The 22482-nt window shown below is 40.7% G+C and overlaps 1 protein-coding gene across 1 annotated transcript in view; it reads left to right on the forward strand.

Annotated features, from left to right (window-relative positions):
* Positions 1-22482, forward strand: part of agbl4 (AGBL carboxypeptidase 4) — a 261521-nt gene that overhangs the window by 128516 nt on the left and 110523 nt on the right. Inside the window, exon 5 of the mRNA XM_044043400.1 lies at positions 1754-1970. Within this exon, the coding sequence (XP_043899335.1) occupies positions 1754-1970 (217 nt within the window). The remainder of the gene's footprint in view (positions 1-1753; positions 1971-22482) is intronic.

The following is a 22482-nucleotide window of genomic DNA, read 5'->3' on the forward strand; positions in this document are numbered from 1 at the left end:
ATAAGATGACTTTATACTTTACAGAATCATTGCCCAATGATTACCACATTGTTACCGTACTGTATAATAAAGTGTTTATATAGACGTGGACACAACATACAATGCACAATGTATACACAATGTACATACAACTCACAGATACAGCACACTGACCTGTTCCTGACTACATTTATGTTTTCTGAATTGTTCACACACTTCCAGTACCACTTCAAATACGATTGAACCGGAAACAGGAAACCCTCATATATACATACAAATCTAAAAATCCTAAAATGTCCCCATACAACTTTTACACTTCCAATACGATACCGATATTGCAGCCTTGAGTATTGGCCGATATTGATCCAATACGATATCAGCACGAATCATACATACTTTAATGACATATTTTGTAGTGTGGAATGTTAGAATAGGCTGGATCAAGTGATATTACTTAAACTGAGAACAATAGTCAGCAACAGTAGGTAGAGAAAAACTGACCCATTTATTAACCAATGGGATACATAAGAACAACATAAGAATATTCAATTTTTTGCCATGTTAATTTCATACAGTCTATGGTTAACTTCATCAGGAAGAAAGTACCAAGTGCTAAAGTGTTTCACAGGGTCTTCAGAGAACACCCCCCTTGTTTTCACTGTTTTGGATTAGCCCAACCCAGCGCGAGCGACTCGTCCCGCAGGTAAACCCGGAGCCCGAGGACCAGCCCCGCAGACACACTTAGCTCCGTGTGAAGCTTCAGGGCACATTTGAAACACAGAGAGCTCTTGGTATGGCTGGTTTTTGGGGTATAATTAACACACAGAGACTGTTGAAAGTCGACAGGTGGCGCTAGTTTATGAAATAATGTTTTAGCAGCTTGCCTCAGGATGAGCTAGCGTGGTGCTAATGGCTAACTCGCGCTCGTAGCCTCTTGATTTCAGAGGTTAAAGAAAAATGTTCAACCTCTGAAATAGCAGTAGCACACACTCACTGTTGTCGTGATCATGTGGGCTCTACATACATCCAACACGCAGAGCCCAATGGACTGCTTGTATCATAGCATTTATATTGGAGAATTTAGAGGCAATCCGATATAATCCGATATGCGATTTTTGGCTGATATCAGACTGGCTGATCGGGACATCGCTATTAAAATCTCTTGCCTACAAATGAAATGTGGTGACATTTAAAATGCAATGTTAAAGCTTTAATGCTGATCTAATGTACGGTTTTAGAGAACCAAGTAATTAAGTGATTATCAAATTTGAATTGTTATGGATTAACATAAATTATATTTTGGTATTCTTTATCACATCATTTCATCATTTTACTGTTTACATAAATCTCAATTATATATCTGTCATCAATGTTTTGTTCTTGTTCCTGCACCTTAGAGTTCGCTTTAGGGGAATAATTGGAACTGTGTTATTATTATTATTATGATTATTATTTATTGTTAATTGTCAGTTGTGATGATTAAGTTTGATTGATATGTTTTGAGGGCGAATGTTTGAACAAATAAAACAGCAGATGATCAATTGTAACGTCCCCAGTTGAGCACATCATCACCCTTGGAAGAAGGCAAACTGACAAGTTAATGAAACAGTTATTATTATTTACACTTTTCTGTTCTTGCCAAGTAGCTGGACACATTTTTAACCCTTCCTGACATTACCACCTTGAATCAAAATGTCATTCCTCTTGCCCTGGCTGTATTGTACCTCTGCAATGTCTCAAAATAATGTTTTTTTCTTTTCTTTTGTCATTGCAGGCAGAGGCTTCCTGCCAAAAACGTGTACTACTACCGCTGCCCTGACCACCGGCGCAACTACGTTATGTCCTTTGCCTTCTGCTTCGACCGGGAGGACGACGTATACCAGTTTGCTTACTGTTACCCCTACACCTACTCCAGACTGCAGCACTACCTGGCCAGCCTGGACCGCAGGAACCTGCCCTACCTACAGAGGGAGCAGCTTGGACTCAGTGTGGTAGGTAGTTGGGTAGTTGTAGGGCACTGTGTGTGTGTGTGTGTGTGTGTGTGTTCAGAATGAGAGGACCTAAATTGGTAACTTAGGTGTGCCTGCCAGTCAGGACTTTAGCCTCTCATGTTATTATTAGTGTTGCACTCTGAGATGACGGACTATAAAAGCCTCTGGGTGTGTGTCCATGTGTGTTTGTGTGTGTGTGTTAATGGCACTGTGTAATCAGCACAGCTCTCACCTCAGCAGTAGGAGCTAGTGTATCATACACGCTGCCTCCAGTCTTGTCTGCTCTTATCAAATAATTGTAGGAGAAAAACTCATTAGAAATGCTTGAGAGATTACCACTTTTTCTTCTGTCCTCCAACATTTGTCAGGGAATTGCTTCAAGGGGGGGAACCATGCAAGTACAGGCATTGTCAGGGAGGACCTGACCAAATAAATACAGAACAGACTCAGAAATTTAGAAACAGCTGATGGTAGTTAAAAAAAAAAAATGTTATATAATTATTGTATAGTGTATTTGGGGTAGCTCATGTGTGAAACCCACATGAGTTAATGTTGCTAATCATTAATTATTAATGATTATATTTCCAGAAAGCTTTTAAGCCTTAATCTTCAAAATCCCAAATCCTCAAAATTGGCAACCACTGCAGTTATTGCATTTTACAGCAAAATGTGTTTTAATGAACGTGATTGAAAATGGTCCATCGGCCATGTGCTCTGCAGATTTCTTGCATAGCTACAGAAATACAAGGCTGTGGAGAGAAAGTGATATACCATATCAGTTTACTGAGCACCTCGCCCGAAATGCTGAGGAGATTTGTCACACCATGTTGTTTTGTAATAGTGGAAAATCAATATTTGATTTGTCCTTTTCCCTCATGCTTGGAGCAACGCTGATCGGCTCACATCAAGCATGCATGGTGCAAATACAGTGAAGTTAGCTGTTTAACTACAAAGCTTAGTCAATAGTCACGATTAGCAGTGGAAAGTGTTAGCAGTTCTTTGTTCACTTTATACGATTCACTTGAAAATAACATTTATACTTATGCCTATGTAGTTATTTACCTAGAGTATGTGATGAAAAGATTCATTTGTGACTGTAACGCTGCACATTTGGACAGAGTAAAATCATCTGTTCATTTATCTGTGTCCATCTGTTTTGAATGTTACGGATTATTACTTCAGGTATGGTGAGGAAATATCTTTTGTGTACATCTCACTCGCAGATATTTTTCTCTCATAGTGTTTGTTTCTTTGTATACCGTTAATTATTTTTTACTATACATCACTGCATTTTAAAATAATAACACATAAGAACAGACCAAAACACCAGCAGATTATTGAGGCCTGTCAATCTCCACTCCATCTGTAGTGTTGTGTTGTATGTAGTAATTTAATAAGCTACACAATGCAGTTTTTTTTCTCCATCTTCTTCTTCTTCTTAAGCAACATCATCCGTCTGAGCGAGACAGAGCAGAGAGGAGCAGAGAGAGAACAGATTCAGTTGGTTTGGCTCTCAGAGTCAGTATTAGTATTCATAGTCATAGAGAGGCTTTATGGCCGTATTTTTCTCTTTATGTTTCCTGGGCCTGGGTGGCAGACAGCACAGCCCCACCCTCTCATATCTCTTTCTCTGTCTGCTCCCTCTCTTCCACTCTATCTCATGCACATATGCAACTTCACACACACACACACACACACACACACACGCACACACAGATCATAGGAGGACGGATGAGGACAGCTTTCAGTCTGCATCAAAGTTAAAAGACGGATTGCTGCCATTTCTGAAGCCGAGCCTTTGCAGCGACACCACAGTAACTTTAACCTTTTAATGGGTACAGTTATCTCATGAGAAGGGATATAAAAGCCTGGGCTTTGCACATATTTGCACTGGGATTCTTCGATCTTGCTGACTAATTTGTTTTCTTTAATATATTCCTCGTAGCACAGTCTATGCTCCTCCGCATGCACTGGTAGACCCAGATACCGTTAAAAAGGTTGGCTGCTTTTAATTCTTAACCTCCAGCTCTCTTCATCATAACAAGCGAGGTAATGTTTACTGATTTATTGGTCGGGTATTTTTTATTGTCTTACTCAGGCTAAGATTCACTAAAGCAGAGTAAATTGAATTCAGCGTCTCATCTACATTAAATCTGGTTCACTTCACTTCTGTTGGGTTGCATTAGCGTCAGACAGTTCAGTTGAGAGACGCAAGCAGAGGGACAGAGACAGGGAGGCAGGTCTGACAGTTATGAAAAGGGCAAAATGGAGGATTTGAATATATGTTTTTTAAATCACACAGCGTGTAAATTCACATATCCCTTTCACTTCATTGTGTCCCCTGCCAGTTGAGACTCAAAGAGTGGAAGACACCTGTTGAGAAAGCAACATTTTCCTTTTGTGTCACAGCTTTTGTCTTTAATCCCAGAGCATGACAGCATCTAGTAATTCTATATATATAGAAAAAAGAGGAGAAACAAACAACTGTTAGTCCCTGTTCAGTTTGTATCACTCCCAGTGAAGACAGAAAGTCCTCAGTTTGTCCACAGAAGACTGTGCACTCACTTCTGTTCATTTTAATTCAGATAACATGCATCATTCTTATCACTGGCCCTTACATATATAGTATACAAACCTGGAAACCATTCTCTTTGTCTCTTTTCCAACATTTGTAAGGCCTTTGTCAAAGGTCTACGTGTACTTGTTTTGAATTACAAATCAGCAGTGTTCTCCAATCTTGTTGTTCAATCTTTTTTTTTTTTTATCAGCAAGAGTGGAGACAAAATCTGCTCATTTCGGAGGTTCAGGGACATTGAATCTACCACACATGCTTTCATTTCCTCACATTCAGATGATAATATTGGTCTCCCAGCTGGCACAAGTTCACTGAAATGAACAAGAGTAATAAAATGACAAGGGATCATACAGCATACAGACTACCTTTTAATGTCCTTGCACTAGCTACTGTTTATCATAGATTTCTAGGCTTTACTTATTACCTTAGCATATAAGGCCTCACATTATATCACTGAAGACTCATTCAATTACAGATTACAGAATTACAGCCTGAGGTACTATTGGCCGTTACACTGTTAAGATATAAAACGAAAGGGGGACCTGGCCTTTGCTTTTGGACCACCTCAACTTCAGCACAATCTCCTCAATCCGCTCAGTACCCACTTTAGTTTTTAGTTTTGATAACATCTCCTTCTGTGGGACTTTACAGCAGCCTATGACCAAGTGGGAGGGAATTGGGCTTGTAACTGGATTAAGAAAACCCCCAACAAATATAGATAGGTATAAACATTTTTAAGCCTGTATTTAATGTCCACCAACACCCCTGATACACTGACAGATCCTCCCCCTGATGCATTCAAGTACTCCAGAGTCATTTGAGAACCTCTGAAGATTACCGGTCTCAATGTCACGCATGAAGTCTGAGGTGAAACGAAGAAGGAGACAGAATAGTTCCATGACATTACACTTTCTAACTCAGCAGCTCTGAAAGCACATTTACAGTAAGGTATAACACACACTCGTACACACGCACATGCACATCACACCAATGCAACCACTAATCCCCCAGAGGACAGGGTTTGGGATTCTTCCCGCTCCTGTTCTGCTGGGTTCACGGCCCTGCGCCTGTTCCTCTGCTCCCTGTCTGTTTGAATATTTCCTTTTGTAGGCCATCCTGTCAGTATCTGAGTAAATCTTCCATTCTTTCTCCCCCTGAGGTGTCAGTGTTCACAGAGACACAGAGAAAGAGACAAGCTTGCCCTGCCTCTATACTAACTTGCCTCCTTGAATGGATGGCAACAGCTCCTGTCTTTTAAACCAATTCCTTATTCCTGTAGTTTTCTGATGTGTCCCCAAGCCATCTGGAATTGAAAGCAACTTTTTATTTTGTCTACCTTCATCTGTTGACAAAGCAGTTTTGGGGTTTTTCTCAGTAGTAGGCAGTGTCTGCCTGGTAGTTGCAGAGACAGCAGTTTGAGTTTTTTCTCCTACTGTCCCCAGAGGGAAGAGAAGGTCTATGACACTATTAGTCACCTCTGACACAGCACAGCCTTTGTCTATAGACCAGATGGAAGGAAAGTGTAAATGAGAGACCTCGGGGTGGTAAAGTGGACTGGCCGGTGACCACCTCTAAGACTGTCTGAGCCCTTGCCTGCATGCAGATAATGCTGAAGTCTGACTACACCACCGACCCAATCAGAAAGCTTATTCTTTACACCACCACAACAAATATATATCAGTGGCAGCGCTTTCCGTTAGACTGCGAGCTGTCCCTCACCTTTTGTGCAGTGCACAGCGCGGAAAAAAAGCTGAATGATGTTGAAAGGAGGCGTCGAGGGGAACAGGTGGACGAGAATATAGTAGACCTTCCGCCATCACTCTCTCTTCACACACCTCTGCCCCCGGGATCACCTCAATACCTCAGTTGCCCAATAACTGCACCACTAGTGCCAATTCAGCACTTTGTCTATCAACAGATTGCCGTGTGTGTGTGTGTGTGTGTGCTTATTGTGCACACAAATTCTTTTCTAGGGAGCTGCGCGTCAGGGATGAGAGTGTTTGCATCTTCACAAAATCTCAACATTTTGGACGGCAGTTGACGATTCCAATTTATCTTTTGATATTAGGACCAAAGAAGGAGTGACTTGGTCTTTGTATACTCTGAAATGCTTCAATATTAATGTTGTCAATACATGCACATTTTTTTCCCCCCTCCCCAAAACTCACACAGAGCAGCAGCGAGAGAAATGCAGTGCTGATGATCTGCTGTCTCTGTTTTGATTATTTTTCTCACTTTAGTGTATTAACATATACGATAAAGTTGGCCATCTTGGCAGCTCCCCGGTTGTTGCTTAGTAACGACAGACTCGGCAGGAGTGCGACCCTCACAAGTGCCTCGGTTTAAAACACCTCTGGCTTCTTCCATGTGTCTTTCATGCATTTTTGGAACAGCATGTGAACAGCACCCTTAAGTGGCCTCTGTTACAGAAAATGATGTAGAATATTTAACGCTACACTGAGTTGTGTTCATGCTAAATATGCCAGTTTATTTCTTTTTGTTTTACACTAACTGACATCATTTGCTGAAAAAAACGTTTTGTTCACATGGGGCAGGACTAGTGTACGATCACTAACTATACCAGCATCGTAGGTCAGTGGATAATTGTTGGCCCACCCATTTTTCTCTGGGCCCACCCATACTGTGATTTCTGCCTACGTCACTGATGGTCACCGTGTCACATCAGGCAATCACATGACATGACGGACTCAACGCTGATACCCGTTAAGAGGGAGGACACAGAAAGCTGTCGCTATGATACTTGCTGTGTTGGGTTGCAAGAAGAGGACACTCCTCTTTTGCATGTCCTCAACCATGTCTCTTCTTGATTGACTTTGTCTATGACACACGACATGGTATTAAATGATTGATTTTCATGACCCATGGGTCTCGACACCTTACGTCTGTCGAATCAGGCTATGATTGTGCTTTAAACGTTGTTGTGCGACTATGTCATCAGGAGGCCCTGCGTCTTTGCTTGCTATTACACAACAAAACAACATCTAGTTATGTTATATATTATGTTATGGCGATGTCACATCCTCTCAGTACTTTTCTTCTTGCGAAATCTCACACATCAAAACAAGATTATGATAGATCACTTGTACTGTGCTGAAGTGACTTAACATTACTTAGACTGCTGTGATTGAATTTTAGACCTAATCCTGTCTGCTATCAGTGTTCAGGTACCATGTCTGGGTCCCTGCTCCGTGGGAGTGGAGTCTCGAGAAACTGGTTTTTGTGTGTGTCTGGAGCGAGGGGAGCGGAGTGGACACTGCAGCTATATCTGCCTCGCTGCCTCTCTCTCCCCTTATCTTGTGTGTTTGTACACTGAGTGCCAAGATCCAATCAATAGCCACTCCAACCGTGGAGAGAGGAGAAGGTCAGTAGTCACACTGGAGGAGCCAGGCGAAAGGCAAACTGAGGGAGACACAGAAAACACTGGAAACGCACATCACACCACCCCCCCGACATGTTTCTACAGGACATAACAGGATGAGATTAGCTAACACGGTCCCTCATGTTAATGAGAGATCTTATGATTTCTGAACCTCAAGGACATGTAGAAAAGTATAAAACACTCCTATTAAAATATATCTTTTATTTTATTAGAAAAGTAACTTTTGTGCCCTAACAGATTCAGGCAAAAAGATAAAAAGTGCACATATAGGAATTGTTACTGACCAATACATTTGTCTGGGGTTTATGGAAAGACAGAAAAGCTGTTATACTTTATAACACATACATATATATGATATATAATAAAACGCAGTTCCAAGTTTTGTGTGAAGCTGTGATTGACTCTATTCTTATAGCCAGAGCTTTGCACATCATACATTCTTCATGTAATGTAACAGCATTCATTGTGACAAAATGCCAGTTCTAATTTCAGTTGCTAATTAATCTGAATTGGAAAGCTGAGTTCTCGACACTGGTACTATTCTGTGAATGGCTCTGTGATTAAGCCATAATAAAGCCAGTCCTCCAAATAATGGTCCCTGTAGCCTTTGTAGGCCAACAACTAGTTTGGAGTTAATACTGATGAGACACAGACGTCATGGAGTATGTACACAGTACAACAGTATCAGTACTTTTCACCTCAATGCCACATACGGGTGAGACAGATGGAGTCAGGCAGATGATTATAAGTGTTAGCTATAAATTCACCTAAACATAGATAGATGTCTTGTCACTTTGTTAGCATAATATTCAAGGCAGGCAAAAGCACAGTGAAGCAAGCTGGCACCACTCACATAAGCAAACTGCTTTTCCCCAAGCTAAGAGGTAAACAAGATAACAGAGGATATTTTTTTCCCCTTTGGTGGCAGACTGTTCATGAATGCATTAGCTGTGGCCTTAACATCAAACATTGGGAAAAAGCGTTTTTTTGTTTTTTTTTTGTATAAGAAAAATGCAAAAGAAAAAGACCTGGCATATAACTCTATCAGCCAGTGAAAATTTAATTTCAATTTTATTTATTTATTTAACTCGTTCAACTAAGTTTGGAAGTTTCTTTTTGTGTTTGGCTTCTTTTTGGCTTGTTGCATTACCTCTTTTGCCATTCTGTTTTTGCTTTTTTTTATTTATTTCCTTTGTCAGGAATTGTTTTTTGTTGGCCTCAGGAAGTTTAATATTTTCCATGGCAGATGCTAACAGGTATCTGAATAAAAGAGCTAGACGTTTTATTGTCTAATAATATGTTAATCACTGCCTACAGCACCTCAGTGTCAGATCTCTGAGGAAATACCTCAAAGATGGAAAGGTCATCATTGTATGATGGCAGGTTTCTTGGCAACAATTCTTGTTTTTATGCTGCTTTCTATTTAGCTTCATTAGTGAGTGACCCTTATTCTTCTAGGCGCGTCGCACCAACACGGCTGTTTCTCTAGTAAAAGTCAGGAATCTGATTTGTTGACTAAGGGTGCTTGTACAGAGGGAGCAGAGGATACGCAGAGGATAACCCTAGGTATATGATCGATGTTATGTTATAGTGCTATATGGCTTCTTATCCCCCCCCAGGAAACTAGATACTTTATTACGCATCCCTACCCTTGCATCTCTTCCATCTCTCTGGTGATCAAGAATGCTGTAATGAGGGCGAGTTTGGACGGAGGTGGAGGAGTGTGTTAGCCATGACTGTTAATGCATGTGTATTATGAGAGGGAGAGGAATGCAGAGCGTGTGATTATAATATCATAATAGTGATTAGTTAGTTATATTAGTTAGGATAGTTAGATTAATGTATAGCTGTTAAAGCTTTCTGGATGTGATGGTGTGATGTCAAGCAGCACTGACCTCTATTGTTGATCCTTTTTATGATGTTGGCCCAAAAGATTTTAGGCTACTCAGACAGAGATAATATTTATTTTGGAAATTGGAACTTATTTACAATTAGTGCTCTGTCTCTCTCTCTCTCTCTCTCTCTCCTTTGCTAATCTCAACTGTTTTTCAAAGAGAAAGAATTGAGCTCATGAAAAGTTTTGACTTTGGTTGATGTCCGGTGTGACTGTGAACTGAAGTTCTGTGATTGGTGTATATTTGACAACTTATTAGGGCTGTCACTTCACCAGGGAGGTTGGAAGAGTTTAGGCCCATTTATACTTACTTAGCTTATGATGACGGACAAAATGGAGCAATACCACCAGAAATCGTGGGGGCAGTATAGAGTCAATAGTCCAATCAGTCAGGAAAACGTTGAAGAAGCAACCTACAACTGCAGTGAAACATCTGTAGAACATGCTGCCTGCCAGTAGGAAAGTTTAGCTTGCTTGTGCGCTCCATTTTCCTAGCAAAACTTTATGTTAAGTTAATTCTCTTCTGAGAACCACGTGTCTTACTTTTCTGGTGGATGCTAAGTGGATCTTAAGCCTAGCTGCACTCACACCACCCTGTTCTGGACCATGTGGTAATTACTTCAGACAATCTGATGCACTTCTTGGCTATATACTTTGAACTCAAACAGACCTTTATGGTTTGAATGTGACAACCCCACCCCTCCAAAGCAGTATTCCGCAGACACGTCTCCTCTTTCTGCCCCTCTTTTCACGTCTTCCACCTTAAATCTTTTCCTATCCTCACAGATGTGTTATAGCTGTCTATCTGTCGTCCTGCGCCAATAGATATTTACTCTGCTGGCTTCCCAGATGACTCTCACAATAGAGCAGGGAGCACTCACTCTGTCTCATTTGGGTGTCAGGACTCAGTCCCCCCAGGGGCGACACAAAGAGGGAACAAAACAGATAGCATTCAAGGCTTTTAATAAATCAGAATACACTTTCTGACAGTGTAATTGCTTTCCATTGCCTTGCCCAAATTTAACAGCAACCAAGAAAAAGACGGCATAGTAGAAGAAAACAAGAGAAGGGAAGAGACAGGGAGAGGGAGCGTGAGGCAGAGCAGGCTGTACAGTAGATCATTTGTTCAGGGGAAAAGAATGAAAATTAATGAAAAGAGAGTTGCTCGCCCTCCAAAGGCAGCCAAGCTTGAAATTCACTTTGAGGGAAACTTAATTTGTTGTAAATGGGCAAAAAACATATTACTGCGCAGAGCACGGAGGGGCTGCACTGTGTGTCCGTCTGCTGCGTCTGTTTGTCGGCATGTGTTTATGAGATGAGGACGCTATGCTCTGAATAGCTCAGCTGAGAGGAGGGAAACACAGGAGCCTGTTAATAACTCCTGTAACAGCATTCTCTTTCTACATGACTGCTCTCCAGCACTCCCTTCTTGCATGTCTGAATACAATTCCACTATGTGAAGGATAACTTGTCAAAAGTTAGTTGTAAGGAAGAAAGTTTGGCCTGTTTCATTTCAGGTGGGTTTGGAGATGTGTGTGTGTGCATGAGATCACATGTGGATTAACACTGTTTTATTTGTGCAGATAATTTCATTTTTTAATTTAAATTTTATATACACATGGTTGTGTCTGAGTAATTGGCTGCATTGGTTTCCTTTTATAGAGATACACTACCAATGTAAGTGACAGGAGACACAATCCATATGTGTCTGCACTACATACAGTACATACATACTATACAGTACACACATGTAGATAAACACTGCTTTGCATTTTTTAAGCTCCCCTGCTTCCTTTTCTTTAGCAGTCTATGCCTGGTTCACACTGGATGCATGCGGTGTTATGTTACCGGCTGCGTCTTGCTTGAATGTGTGTGTGTTCACACCGGCTGCGTGTCTGCTGCATCTCCTCACACTACCAATATGTTTATGACTTTAAAACATCACATGATTTTTGTTCACTCAGAAGGACAGAGGGCAAAAAAAAATCTGCCCTTCACATAATATAGGTCATCTAATATGACCTATATAGGGTTTTCCCGTAGTTGTAGCTACCACTTCCTCCACATACAGCTGCTAAAATATAATATTCATGTTTTACATGTTTTATTCAGATTCAGTGTAGACACTGAAACCACCGTGAACTGTGTCAGTTTTGTGTAATATTGCTGGTAGAATGTCAGTGTCATTATCAACAGATATTGTCTCTGTCTATTTTTGCTGGGAAACAGTGTGAGTCACGCATGGAAAATAGACGAGACACTGAAAGCATGTGCGGTGTGAGCACTGTAATCTGTTGACATGCGTGCCAAAATAGAAAAAAAAAACCTGACAGAACACAGCAGCAACACACATGGCACGCGTTTGTTTCCTGTGAACCAGGGCTTCGGCGCTGTTCAGACCTGGTCCTAACTGGTGATCCAGTGATCACAAGTAGGTGCAGGTATGCTGTCACCAACTGTACAAAAATACTTCAATAATGTCCCACTTTTGGGATCAATAATGTACATCTATCTACACCCTAGACCACTAATCCAGTCTGCTCGATTTCCATGCAAGTCAAGCTACAGTTATAACTATAGCTGTATTTCAACTGTGACATTTAATTGGGTTAACCATCCATGTCTCAGCATACATGCACTTCTGGCTATTCTGGGTGGGTGATGTGCCCCCTTTCAGTTTATTAATATTAGGTATCAGCATGTTGAGGGTCATCTGTGTCTTTCTGCCATCCATTCATTTCAATAATCATCTTATCCTTCTTCGTCGTACCGGCTTCTTCCTTCTTTTATTATTTCCAGGTCAAAGGCCAGGGTAGGAACTGACTGACAACTATATCATCTGGCTGAGTTGATCCAACTTTGATTAACATGTTTAGTTGGACTTACACCATATTTATTTATTTTTCCTGATGTCGTTTTAATGTGCAGATATAGCAGATGTTAACGAGTCCTTATTTAGTCACGTGATGTTCACTACAGAAATCTCATTCACAACAACATTGTGACTTTTTGTAAACACATTTTGGTGTCTTTGTGAAAACACAATTCTTGCTTTTGAATCATTAAGTAATCGACGTACTCCCCTTTGTGCTCCACTCATGTAGTGCAGTTAAATAGTGAGAACGGAGGAGAAACTAGTTTCAGTAGAGTGAAGGCAGTATAAGAGGTGTCAGGTATGACAGCTGATAATCTAACAGCAGCAGGTGGTAAAGAGGCTGTGGAATACTTATATATTTTCATCTTTTCACAGTTTTTAAGTGTTGACACCTCAGTTTCAGCACATAAGGTATCTAAAATTCTACTGTTTATGATGATATATATAGATATATATATCTATATATATAGATATATATACACAGTATGTATATGTGATATTTATGTGCCACACAGAGCCTTGTCGCTGATCCTTTGCTTTGGCCCCTGTGTAACATATTAAACCATCATTTCACATTTTATATGAAGCTTAAAATCTAAAATATAAACATATTTCACATTTCAAACCTGCTACCTGCCGCCCTACATTTATGCATTTCATATTATACCACACAGTCTATGTGCCGCACATAGTAATGTGTGGCTTCAGGCTAATTTGTATGTTGCATGTATTTTGGTATTGGTGTTTCTGCAGGGATAGATTACTGTTAAATCTTAGATATAGAGTGATCCAAGCCAGTATGTTTAGTAATAAGAAGCCAATGATGACTGACACTTCATGGTTAAACACTATGATTGGGTACTTGCTGCATGTTTATCCTTGCCCACAGTTGTAGACATCAACAAGTATGCGTGATTGGAATTCTCTATGAAGTATCGGGCACCACGTGACATCGAATCCTTGACCTGAGTCTGTACTACGAGCACTCAGCTTCCATTTCCTCGGCGTTCTCAAAGCACAGCCATTCAACTTGATAAGACGCAATGATCGTCAATGTACAGTTCTTACTCCGTGTCCTCTCTGAGGGCAATAAGAGTCCATATTTACATGAATACATGTGTTCTTTGCAGCACTTGGGCACAAGATGTTTAATTTCACTCATGGCAAGGAGTGAGAGAACATTAATTAAGCGGATATTTGTGAGATAAATCCTAATTTTCACTGGGTATTTCTTGCCCAGATCAAGCGTTTACTTCTCTCTCCAGTCAAATGGCCTCCCACTCATCCTTGGGTAAAGGCTGTGACTCTTCACCCTCCCTTATGCACAGCCCCTACGACTCAGGCCAGTAGCTCGGCACGCCTCGGGGCCTGGACGCCCCCGATAAGAAAAAGCTTTAGCCAAGCCACTGACCTCCCCACACCTACACAGGCATTTGCCCGCCACAAACATGCATCTTGCTGTCATTCCAGGCAGGTTTCCTTTTTTCTCCATTTCTTCACTGACCCACTCAAGTTGCACAAAACACATTTTCTCTTTTATTTTGTCTTTTTTTTTTTACTTGAAGTGAGAAGAGAAAAATGAACGACGTGACGGGTCCCATTTTTCCTCCACTTTTCTTTCTCACCTCCCGTTTTCTTGCTCTCCCACTGCTTCCCCAGCCACTGCCTGTGTTTGTGTGTGAGGGCGAGAGCGTTTCACCACCCAATTGTTGAGCATCAGCCTAAGAGTGAGAGAGATGGATGCCAGAGTCCCTCTCCCTCTTCTAAGGCACCATGTGTCTCCTCTCTCCTCTGCCCAGCTCGTCTGCACCTGAATATTGTGATAGAGTGCCTCTGTTCAGCCAGTCGATTGCCTTTAACAGGACTGGGGCACACTGGCCAAATTGAAAGGGATTGTGGCCTGCTTTTCATCAGAGTCACAGCAGAGAAGGGTGCAGGGTACAGAGGGGCCTCGAGGAGGTATGCGGGGGTCTCATTATCTGTTGCACCTTTGTCTCCCCCCATACTCACCCTTTCTCTCCATATTTCTGTGTTTCTTTGTTTGATGTCATCAGATGGCTGTGGACACATTTAGTAGGAAATGAGTATTCTGTTCCCCATCAATCAATTTCTCCATTTCCATGCCGGGATCGCTATTGATAGCGAGGCAGAGAGAAAATCAACAGCTGTCTCAAAGAAAAATGTCTTCACTTTTCATTTCATACTTCTGAGACATGTCATATGTTTTCAGTTCTCTTTTCAAGTTTGTGTCTTCAAAATCTTTTTCTTTTTTTCTTTTTTGTCGAGCACAAGAACCTTTTTGCTCTTGACTGAGGAAGAAACCCTATCTTGAGCTAGTCATGTCAATGAAGGGGCAGGTAAACTTACACCTGGTTCATACCGGACTTGGAGTGTGTGTCTCTGCTGTGTTCATCTATCCATCCATCTGTGCCAATCTCAGCTGACATAGGGCGATAGGCGGGGTACACCCTGGACGGATCGCCAGTCCATCACAGGGCCACATACATAGACAAACCCACTCTCACATTCACACCTACGGTCAATTTAGAGTGTCCAATTTACCTAATCCCCATATTGCATGTTTTTGGACTGTGTTTTTCTGACCGGGTCACAAACCTGGGTTTTCTTGGCCCTTGCTCCAAAAGCAAGAACAGCCCACTGCTGCATTCAGAACTGTGATAATTTTGACGCCCATGTTAACAGATTAGAGTGTTCACACTCTGCTATTTCTGGTCTACTTTTAAGTTTTCGTGTCTTGCAGTAATCTTAGTGTCTTGGCTGAATCTGAATACATGAAAACATAGTATATATATTTTTTTAATTATTTGAGCAGCTGTATGTGGAGAAAGTGGATGCTACAAAGAAGTGTTGTTGTATGTTAGAACTATACCACGTGGCAACAGCAAACACGCCACACATCCAGTGTGAACCAGGCCTTAGGGCTTCTTTTATTTACATGAATTTTTTTTTTTTTTTTTTGTAAATCATTTGTATGCATAATATTATTTAAAAAAAACAAACACATTATGAATCATGATGAGCCTTTATGAGCTGATTACAACTACTTTTTTTTAAATATTAGAATGTAGAGTAAACAACACAGGATGTAACATATTTTATACAAGCATACTGAACTCACTGTTGACATCATTTAAATCAGTAAAGTGAATGAACCAACTGTGTGCTGCATCAACTGTTGATATCAATGAACTGAACTTGGCGTGTCAGTCAAAGCAACATGGGTGAAATCTGTTTTATGGATGTTAGTAATATCACAATTGTAGCCATTATGTTGTACATTTCCATTCATATCATAAAAGCATTATAATTTTGGTTGTTACATCCCTTCTTTATTGTTGTATCCTCTTACAATCTGCTACAGTTACCATTTCATCAAACCAACTCAGTAATTTCTTCAAGTGTGAGCTAATTAATTTGGTGGCTAAGTTCTCTCATATCAGCCGGCATCAAAAGTTAGTGACAGGAACAACACTTTTGTCAGATAGTTAAAAAAAAAAAAATCTATTACATCTGTCTCATCATTTGAAGTTTACTTCAGCCCAGCTTTCCATTATGACAGATAGAAAAATGAATGCATTCACTCCATTGTTTGGTATAATAGATGGGCAGTATCAAGAGAGATCTAGAGAGAGCCGCCAGTTATAAAGGGTAATGCCTGCATTTTAATTTTCAAGGGAAAGATTTGACTTCAATGACTGATGACTTCAAATAGCGAGGACATGTGGATGAATGATGGAGATTAAATCTCTGACCTCCATCCCCCCCCATCCTTCTTTTTTCATTGCGGTTGAAATGGTGAGAAACTTTTGCGTTTCCTGTTCCCCTAAAATTCATAAATGGCATGTGGCAGTCTCACAGAGAGGATTTGGAGCGATTGTACAAATGCAAGCATAGCCATGATCATGAAGCACACATGTACAGCAGCTAACATCTGCCGCCTGTTCAGTGCGCTGACCTCAGTGTTTCAACCTTTTTCATGACTGACTTAATGGTGAAAGGAAACAATAGAACAGGGAGTTCAAGTTGTAAGAGTACAATGGACAGGGTGCTTGAAAAGACATTAACCTTTTTTTCTCCTTGCTGTGTGTGTGTCCAGAAGATACTCCCCATAATGTGCTATTGTGGAGCTGTCACACTGTCTTCCTATGAGTTCAATGAGATGCTTGAGAGGTACACAGTGCCTTGTTTAGGACTTCTCCACTGTCCATCTTCTTTCATTCATGGATCAATAGTTGTCTTTATTTGGATCCCTCCTTCTTCCCCCGATCCTTCCATTTGTCTTTGACAAGTCAGCCCTAAATGTCTGCTTTAACTAGCTGCTTACAGCCCTCCTCAAAACACATTTACATGCACATCAATCATGCTGTCAGAGGTAAAGGCATGATGCTGTGTAAAAAAACAGAATTGGATTATGGCCTTGTCTCATCCCTGACACTGACTGCTTGGCTGGCAGACTGACTACACTCTTGCCCATGTTAAAAAGCTTCACTTATTAGTGGCTTGTGTTTTTGCATAGTGCTTGAAGTTAACTGCATGCACGACACAAAAACAGCCTTTCCTCTCTCACAGTAAACCACGTCTTACGTGATGTGTAAACTTGTGTAAAACGATATGTTCGTACTGTTAATTTGGTTGTATAATGAATATGCATGAACATGCAGTCAGCGATTCTTACTGTAGCATCATACATGATCAAGGAAGCCAGGGCAAGGGGGTCATACTCACAATCTGGTCAGAGAGACACAGAACCAGCACTTTATCCGTGGTCATTTCGACTGTTGGTCAACTGTTTAATCAAAGTCTGAGAGATGCAACATCTACCCAGCAGAAATGGAAGTGGACAGCAGCCTAAACCTTCAGCCAACAAGATGGTTACAACAGGTCAGCAGTAGTTCTGGACTAGATTATAGCAAGCGATGGAGCACACATTCTCTTCTCATGTGTTTGTCTTTGCAAAGTAGAGGCCCTGAAATTAAAATTCTTATTCTGATCTTCCATTATTTCCATTTAACTTGGTTTGCTGAGGGAAGCCTGCCCTCTGCCTAAAGAGAGGAACCTGGGAGAACATCATCAGTGGTTGCTCAAACACTTGTACCACACCTGCCATGGGATTAGCCATGTGTCAGTGCCTCAGTGAGATAGATCATTGCTTTTGTTGAGATGCAGGAGAAGCTTCCATCATCTGCCAGGACCGCCTGCTCTGAAAATGAAGCTGAAAGTCAACCTGCAAGCCACTTTGGTTACACTAATTGCTACTTGGTTCCAGAAATTGCTGCCACAAGAAAGACAGCATGCTGATCTCAGAAGTCATGAGTCAGATTTTTTCTCTTGGAGAGTCTGTCTTCACCACACCCTGGAAGAATCACGTTGAGGAGTCCAATGAGAAGAACCTTGTAAATTGATGCTGAGGACGTGGTGTGAGCCAATTAGCGAGACATTGTTATCGGGTAAGGACAGTTTTTAGGCTTTTGTACAAATTATGTCGGTTCATGTGTCAATATTCTTACTCTACAGTATCTATGCAATAGACCCACTCACATTGTAATTAATTGATAAACTAAACAACAGCTTGTGGTTGTATGGCTGTAAAATCTCTTCTGAAAATGTAACAGACTTCTGAAGCTGACTTCAAACAGTAGGGCCTTAGGTTAAGGGCAAGAAAAGTAAGGCAAATCAGGGATGTGTTGATGCAGGAAAACCCTCTGTGGTTGAAACTAGGAGAGAGGAGAATTTATTACCAGGCCCATAATCACGGCTCATTTGAGTGTTTGATCCTAGACACTCACTCCTCTATGCAGAGTTCATACTACCCAAGGGTGGGGTATCATCTGCAGCTTATATTGGCAAACACAGCATGGTGAAAGAGGGGAGGTTTAACCCCTGAGGTATTGCCATCTGCTGGTGTATTGCCCCATTTTTTCTCCTTTCAAATGCAGGTAACAAATATTTTGCCATAATGTAAATGCTATTTTTTTTGCACGACTGCGTGGGCAGAATAAAAAAAATCACAGGGACTCCAGTTTATTAATTATTTATGGCAATTAAGTCTTCTGCTTTTGCGGCCTTCAAGAGACTGAAATAAGTGTGAATGTGAATATGATGCTGTGCCCAGTTCAACAACACTGGTTCAGTTAAAACATTGGTGGTAACTCCACTGAGCGAAGAAGAGGAACTGAATTAAGGCTTAAGACTTAAATTTGTGAAATTGAAAGTTGATGCTTGTTATGACATTTAAATGTGATGCTCTGGTCTGTGTTTTCACTCCGTTCACTGCACTGAGCGAGTATCTCACATCAGGGAGTTTGACCACAAATATTTCACAATCCAATTACCGAGTGAAATTGGCTGTTTAATTTTACAGCTCTATCAGAATGATAGCCATTCAGTGAGCTTCCTAAAACCACCCTCGGCACCTTTCTCATCTGAGAAAACATTATGTGTGCATGCGTGCATATGTGTGTGTTTGCACAAGGGGGGCACTGACAAGAAATATGAATCAACCAAGGTGATGATAACTTTGGCACTGACAGTGTCATTCATTGTCTTTTTTTCATTTTAGACGGCAGAAGTTTTTGACAAAAATATAATTGTTTGCGAGGAATGAGTCGGGGAAAAAAGGGGACGGTCAGAGAAAATGGAAAAAGCTAGAGAGGGCGTTCTTCAAGGGTCGGTGAAAAATGTAAGGCTCCACAGTAAACATGACTGACATAACAAACTGCAATGTGGGAGCATGTGTACCGTAATTATGGCTTTATTTCTCCCTGTTCCTCTGTTTAATGGTCTGTCAATAATATTTTACTTCTGTAATGAATGCACTTATTTACATAAAACACACACCTTGACCGTGCCTACAGTAAAATAGTCATTTCACACTATAATACTGTATGGAGGAAAATATTTGGACTAAAGATGTGAGACCACGTATTACTCAAAGACAGTGTGTAGCTGGCCAGTGAAGCAGCTTTCCTATAGCGCTTTCCCACTGCAGCAGCTCATATTGTCCTATTTAAATTGTGTTAATGTCCTGTTTGTAGAGAAAGTGACTACAGTATATGGTGTGTGTGTGTCACTATACATACTTGTGCATTTAATCTATATTTATCTGTAGCAGAGGGCTTATTCGGTCACTCCAACATGACTTTGAGGGCAAGCAAGGGCAAAGAAGAGTTACCAGGTTGAACTGATAACATTGATTTTGATCAAGATTGATTAAAGAAAAATACAGCGAGAGCGAGAGAAGCAGTTTGACATCAAACTTCCCAGTCTTCCTTAGATCAAAATTACAACCTCAGATGGGAATGAGAATTTTAATTATAACTTGCGGCTATCTCATCTCTGAGTGTCTGTGGAGCTAAAAGACTAATCCCCACACACACACGCACTCCCTCACATCCCCCACCCATACCTTCACAAGCCACTTTGTCTGTTATTTAATGGGCTTTTTGTTATCTATCTACTGGGGTTTACCAGGTACTCAGAGCCCCTCACTGGAATGTTCTGGTATTCTGATGAGACGAGCAGAGCTGAGCACTCCACACAGACGACACCTGTACTCAACACATTCCAAAGAATGGCACTCATATCTTCCCCAAACCTATCCTTTTTATGATCACTAACCAGAGCCTGCAAATTGTTTTATGAACAAGGTAGATATATTTATTGGCGGCATAAAATGCACTGGTGCCAAACAATGCCGTCCCTGTCAGGTTGATTTAATAATGGGGACCATGACTAACAATTAGATTTGCCCTCTGAGGGTGAGATGTTTTGTGAAAGAAGTGGTTTGACTGGTCAAGATCAGAACTATAACCACATTAATATAAAAAAAAAAAAAACTGTTAAACTGAAAGGTGTGAAAAGTGTGTGCGGCTTGCATTTTGCTATCACAACTCGCACTTCTTATTTAATTTACACCTCATATTCTCAATACATATGCTTTTCTTTTGGAAAATTTGAATACTGTTTTTGTGTGAACGGCAGAGTTAACTTGACCTGTGGGATTTCTTTCTTTTTGTGTTGTATGTAAAAAGAGTTTGTTGCTGGGACCTGAAGCTGCACGTTGATTAAAGGACAAAAAGAGCCTTTAGAGGTCTGCGACTAAAATACCTCCCATGTATGCAATCATTTTTCTCTCTCTTTTTGCACAAGTGTGCAATGAGTATTTCTCAACATTAGAGAGAATAGGCCAGTAAATGTTTTCTGGTGTGGGCTGGGACCTTATCAAACAAGTGGCTCAGTCTGTAATTAGTGCCATAATCACCTCTTTAATTACTACTGCTCCATGTCTCACCCTGCTCCCTGTTCCTCTACCTGTTTCGAATCAGCATTCCTCTCTTATTGTTCCCCAATCATTTTCATTTTATTTTTTTTTGTTCAGTTTATGGTTTGCTTTCTCCTGCCGTTACTTTCTTCTTCCCAGTCTGTCACCTCGGTTCTTCACCCGTGAGGATCTCAAACCACATTGGTGAAATCTCCTCATTAGTACTACATTTGGCCAGTGTGTCTGGAGGGAGACCAAGTGATCTTAGCGCTGAACAGCTCAGCAGAGCTCCGAGGGGTCAATAAGTTGGTTAAGAAGTGGTGTTTTATTCTGCGCTGTGAGGATGTGGAGTTTTATACTTTCCTTTCGTTTACCTGCACTTTACATGTGTGAGTGGGCCCACACTCAGGAAAGTGAACCAGAGAAGTGGACCAGAAATTGAATTACGCATCACAGGGTAAATATAGTAATCAACAGAGACAAACCAAGAGAGAGGACTACATTTTCTCTACATCCGTGACTTGAAAGATCTTTTTGAAGCCTGCACTTTTTCAACAGTTTGCAGTCAGTATCTTTTTACAAAAACAACAATGCCATCTTGACATTGTGTGTCCTTTAAGATCTTCTAAAGGCTTTTAGTGCAGTATAACAATGTTTGCTTGCATGCTTCATTGCAAAGACCGGATGGGGTAAATGGAATTCTTTTTTAAAATTGGTACTAACAAATAAATAAAGCACATTTCTATCGACTTTTGTGAAGTGCAGTGGTTGGAATAGGTCTCCTTATTTGCAGATTATTGTCCTTGATACTTAATGTCATACCATTTGGAATGGATATTAATAATGGGCACCATTTTGCCTTCAGGGACCAATAAATGTAAAAAAAAAAAATCCCTCATCCCTCAAAACACAGACTCAAATTAATGCTCACCAATATGGGTGTTAATAGGGAGATATTAACACCACTGGTCTGGATCACTTGTATTTCTTGTGCTGCTGTCCAGTACACATGTACCCTTTTCTTCCCCAATCAAATCCAACCTGTCTGGATAAAGCATAAAGGCTGTACTGTCCTCTCACCCATTCATGACATCATGTCTGGAAATGCTCTGCTTTCAAGGGGGAGGGGGGGCATCTCATTTGCTTTGTCCACTTTGAAACCTGCCCCAACTACACATGGAAATAAGATACATTAACTCCATCCAATAAATTCCTGATTTTGTAAAATGCAAAGAAGTGGGCCGAGAGCTGAGTAAAGGGAGGAGGGAGAGTGGGGAGAAGTGCAGGGCAAGGGACATGGTCTGGGAGTTTTTCAATTCAAAGTGTTTATTGTCATATGCACAGTAAAGAAACACGTTTCCCTGTACAATGAAATTCTTACTTTGCTGTCCACTCAAAAACACCAGCATAAAGTAGAAAAGAGATGCTTTTGTAAAAAAAAGTATAAATATACATAAGAAAAATATAAATATTACAAAGAAACTAAA

Source organism: Solea senegalensis, linkage group LG14 (genome assembly GCF_019176455.1).
Source record: "Solea senegalensis isolate Sse05_10M linkage group LG14, IFAPA_SoseM_1, whole genome shotgun sequence".
Lineage (NCBI taxonomy): Eukaryota > Metazoa > Chordata > Actinopteri > Pleuronectiformes > Soleidae > Solea > Solea senegalensis.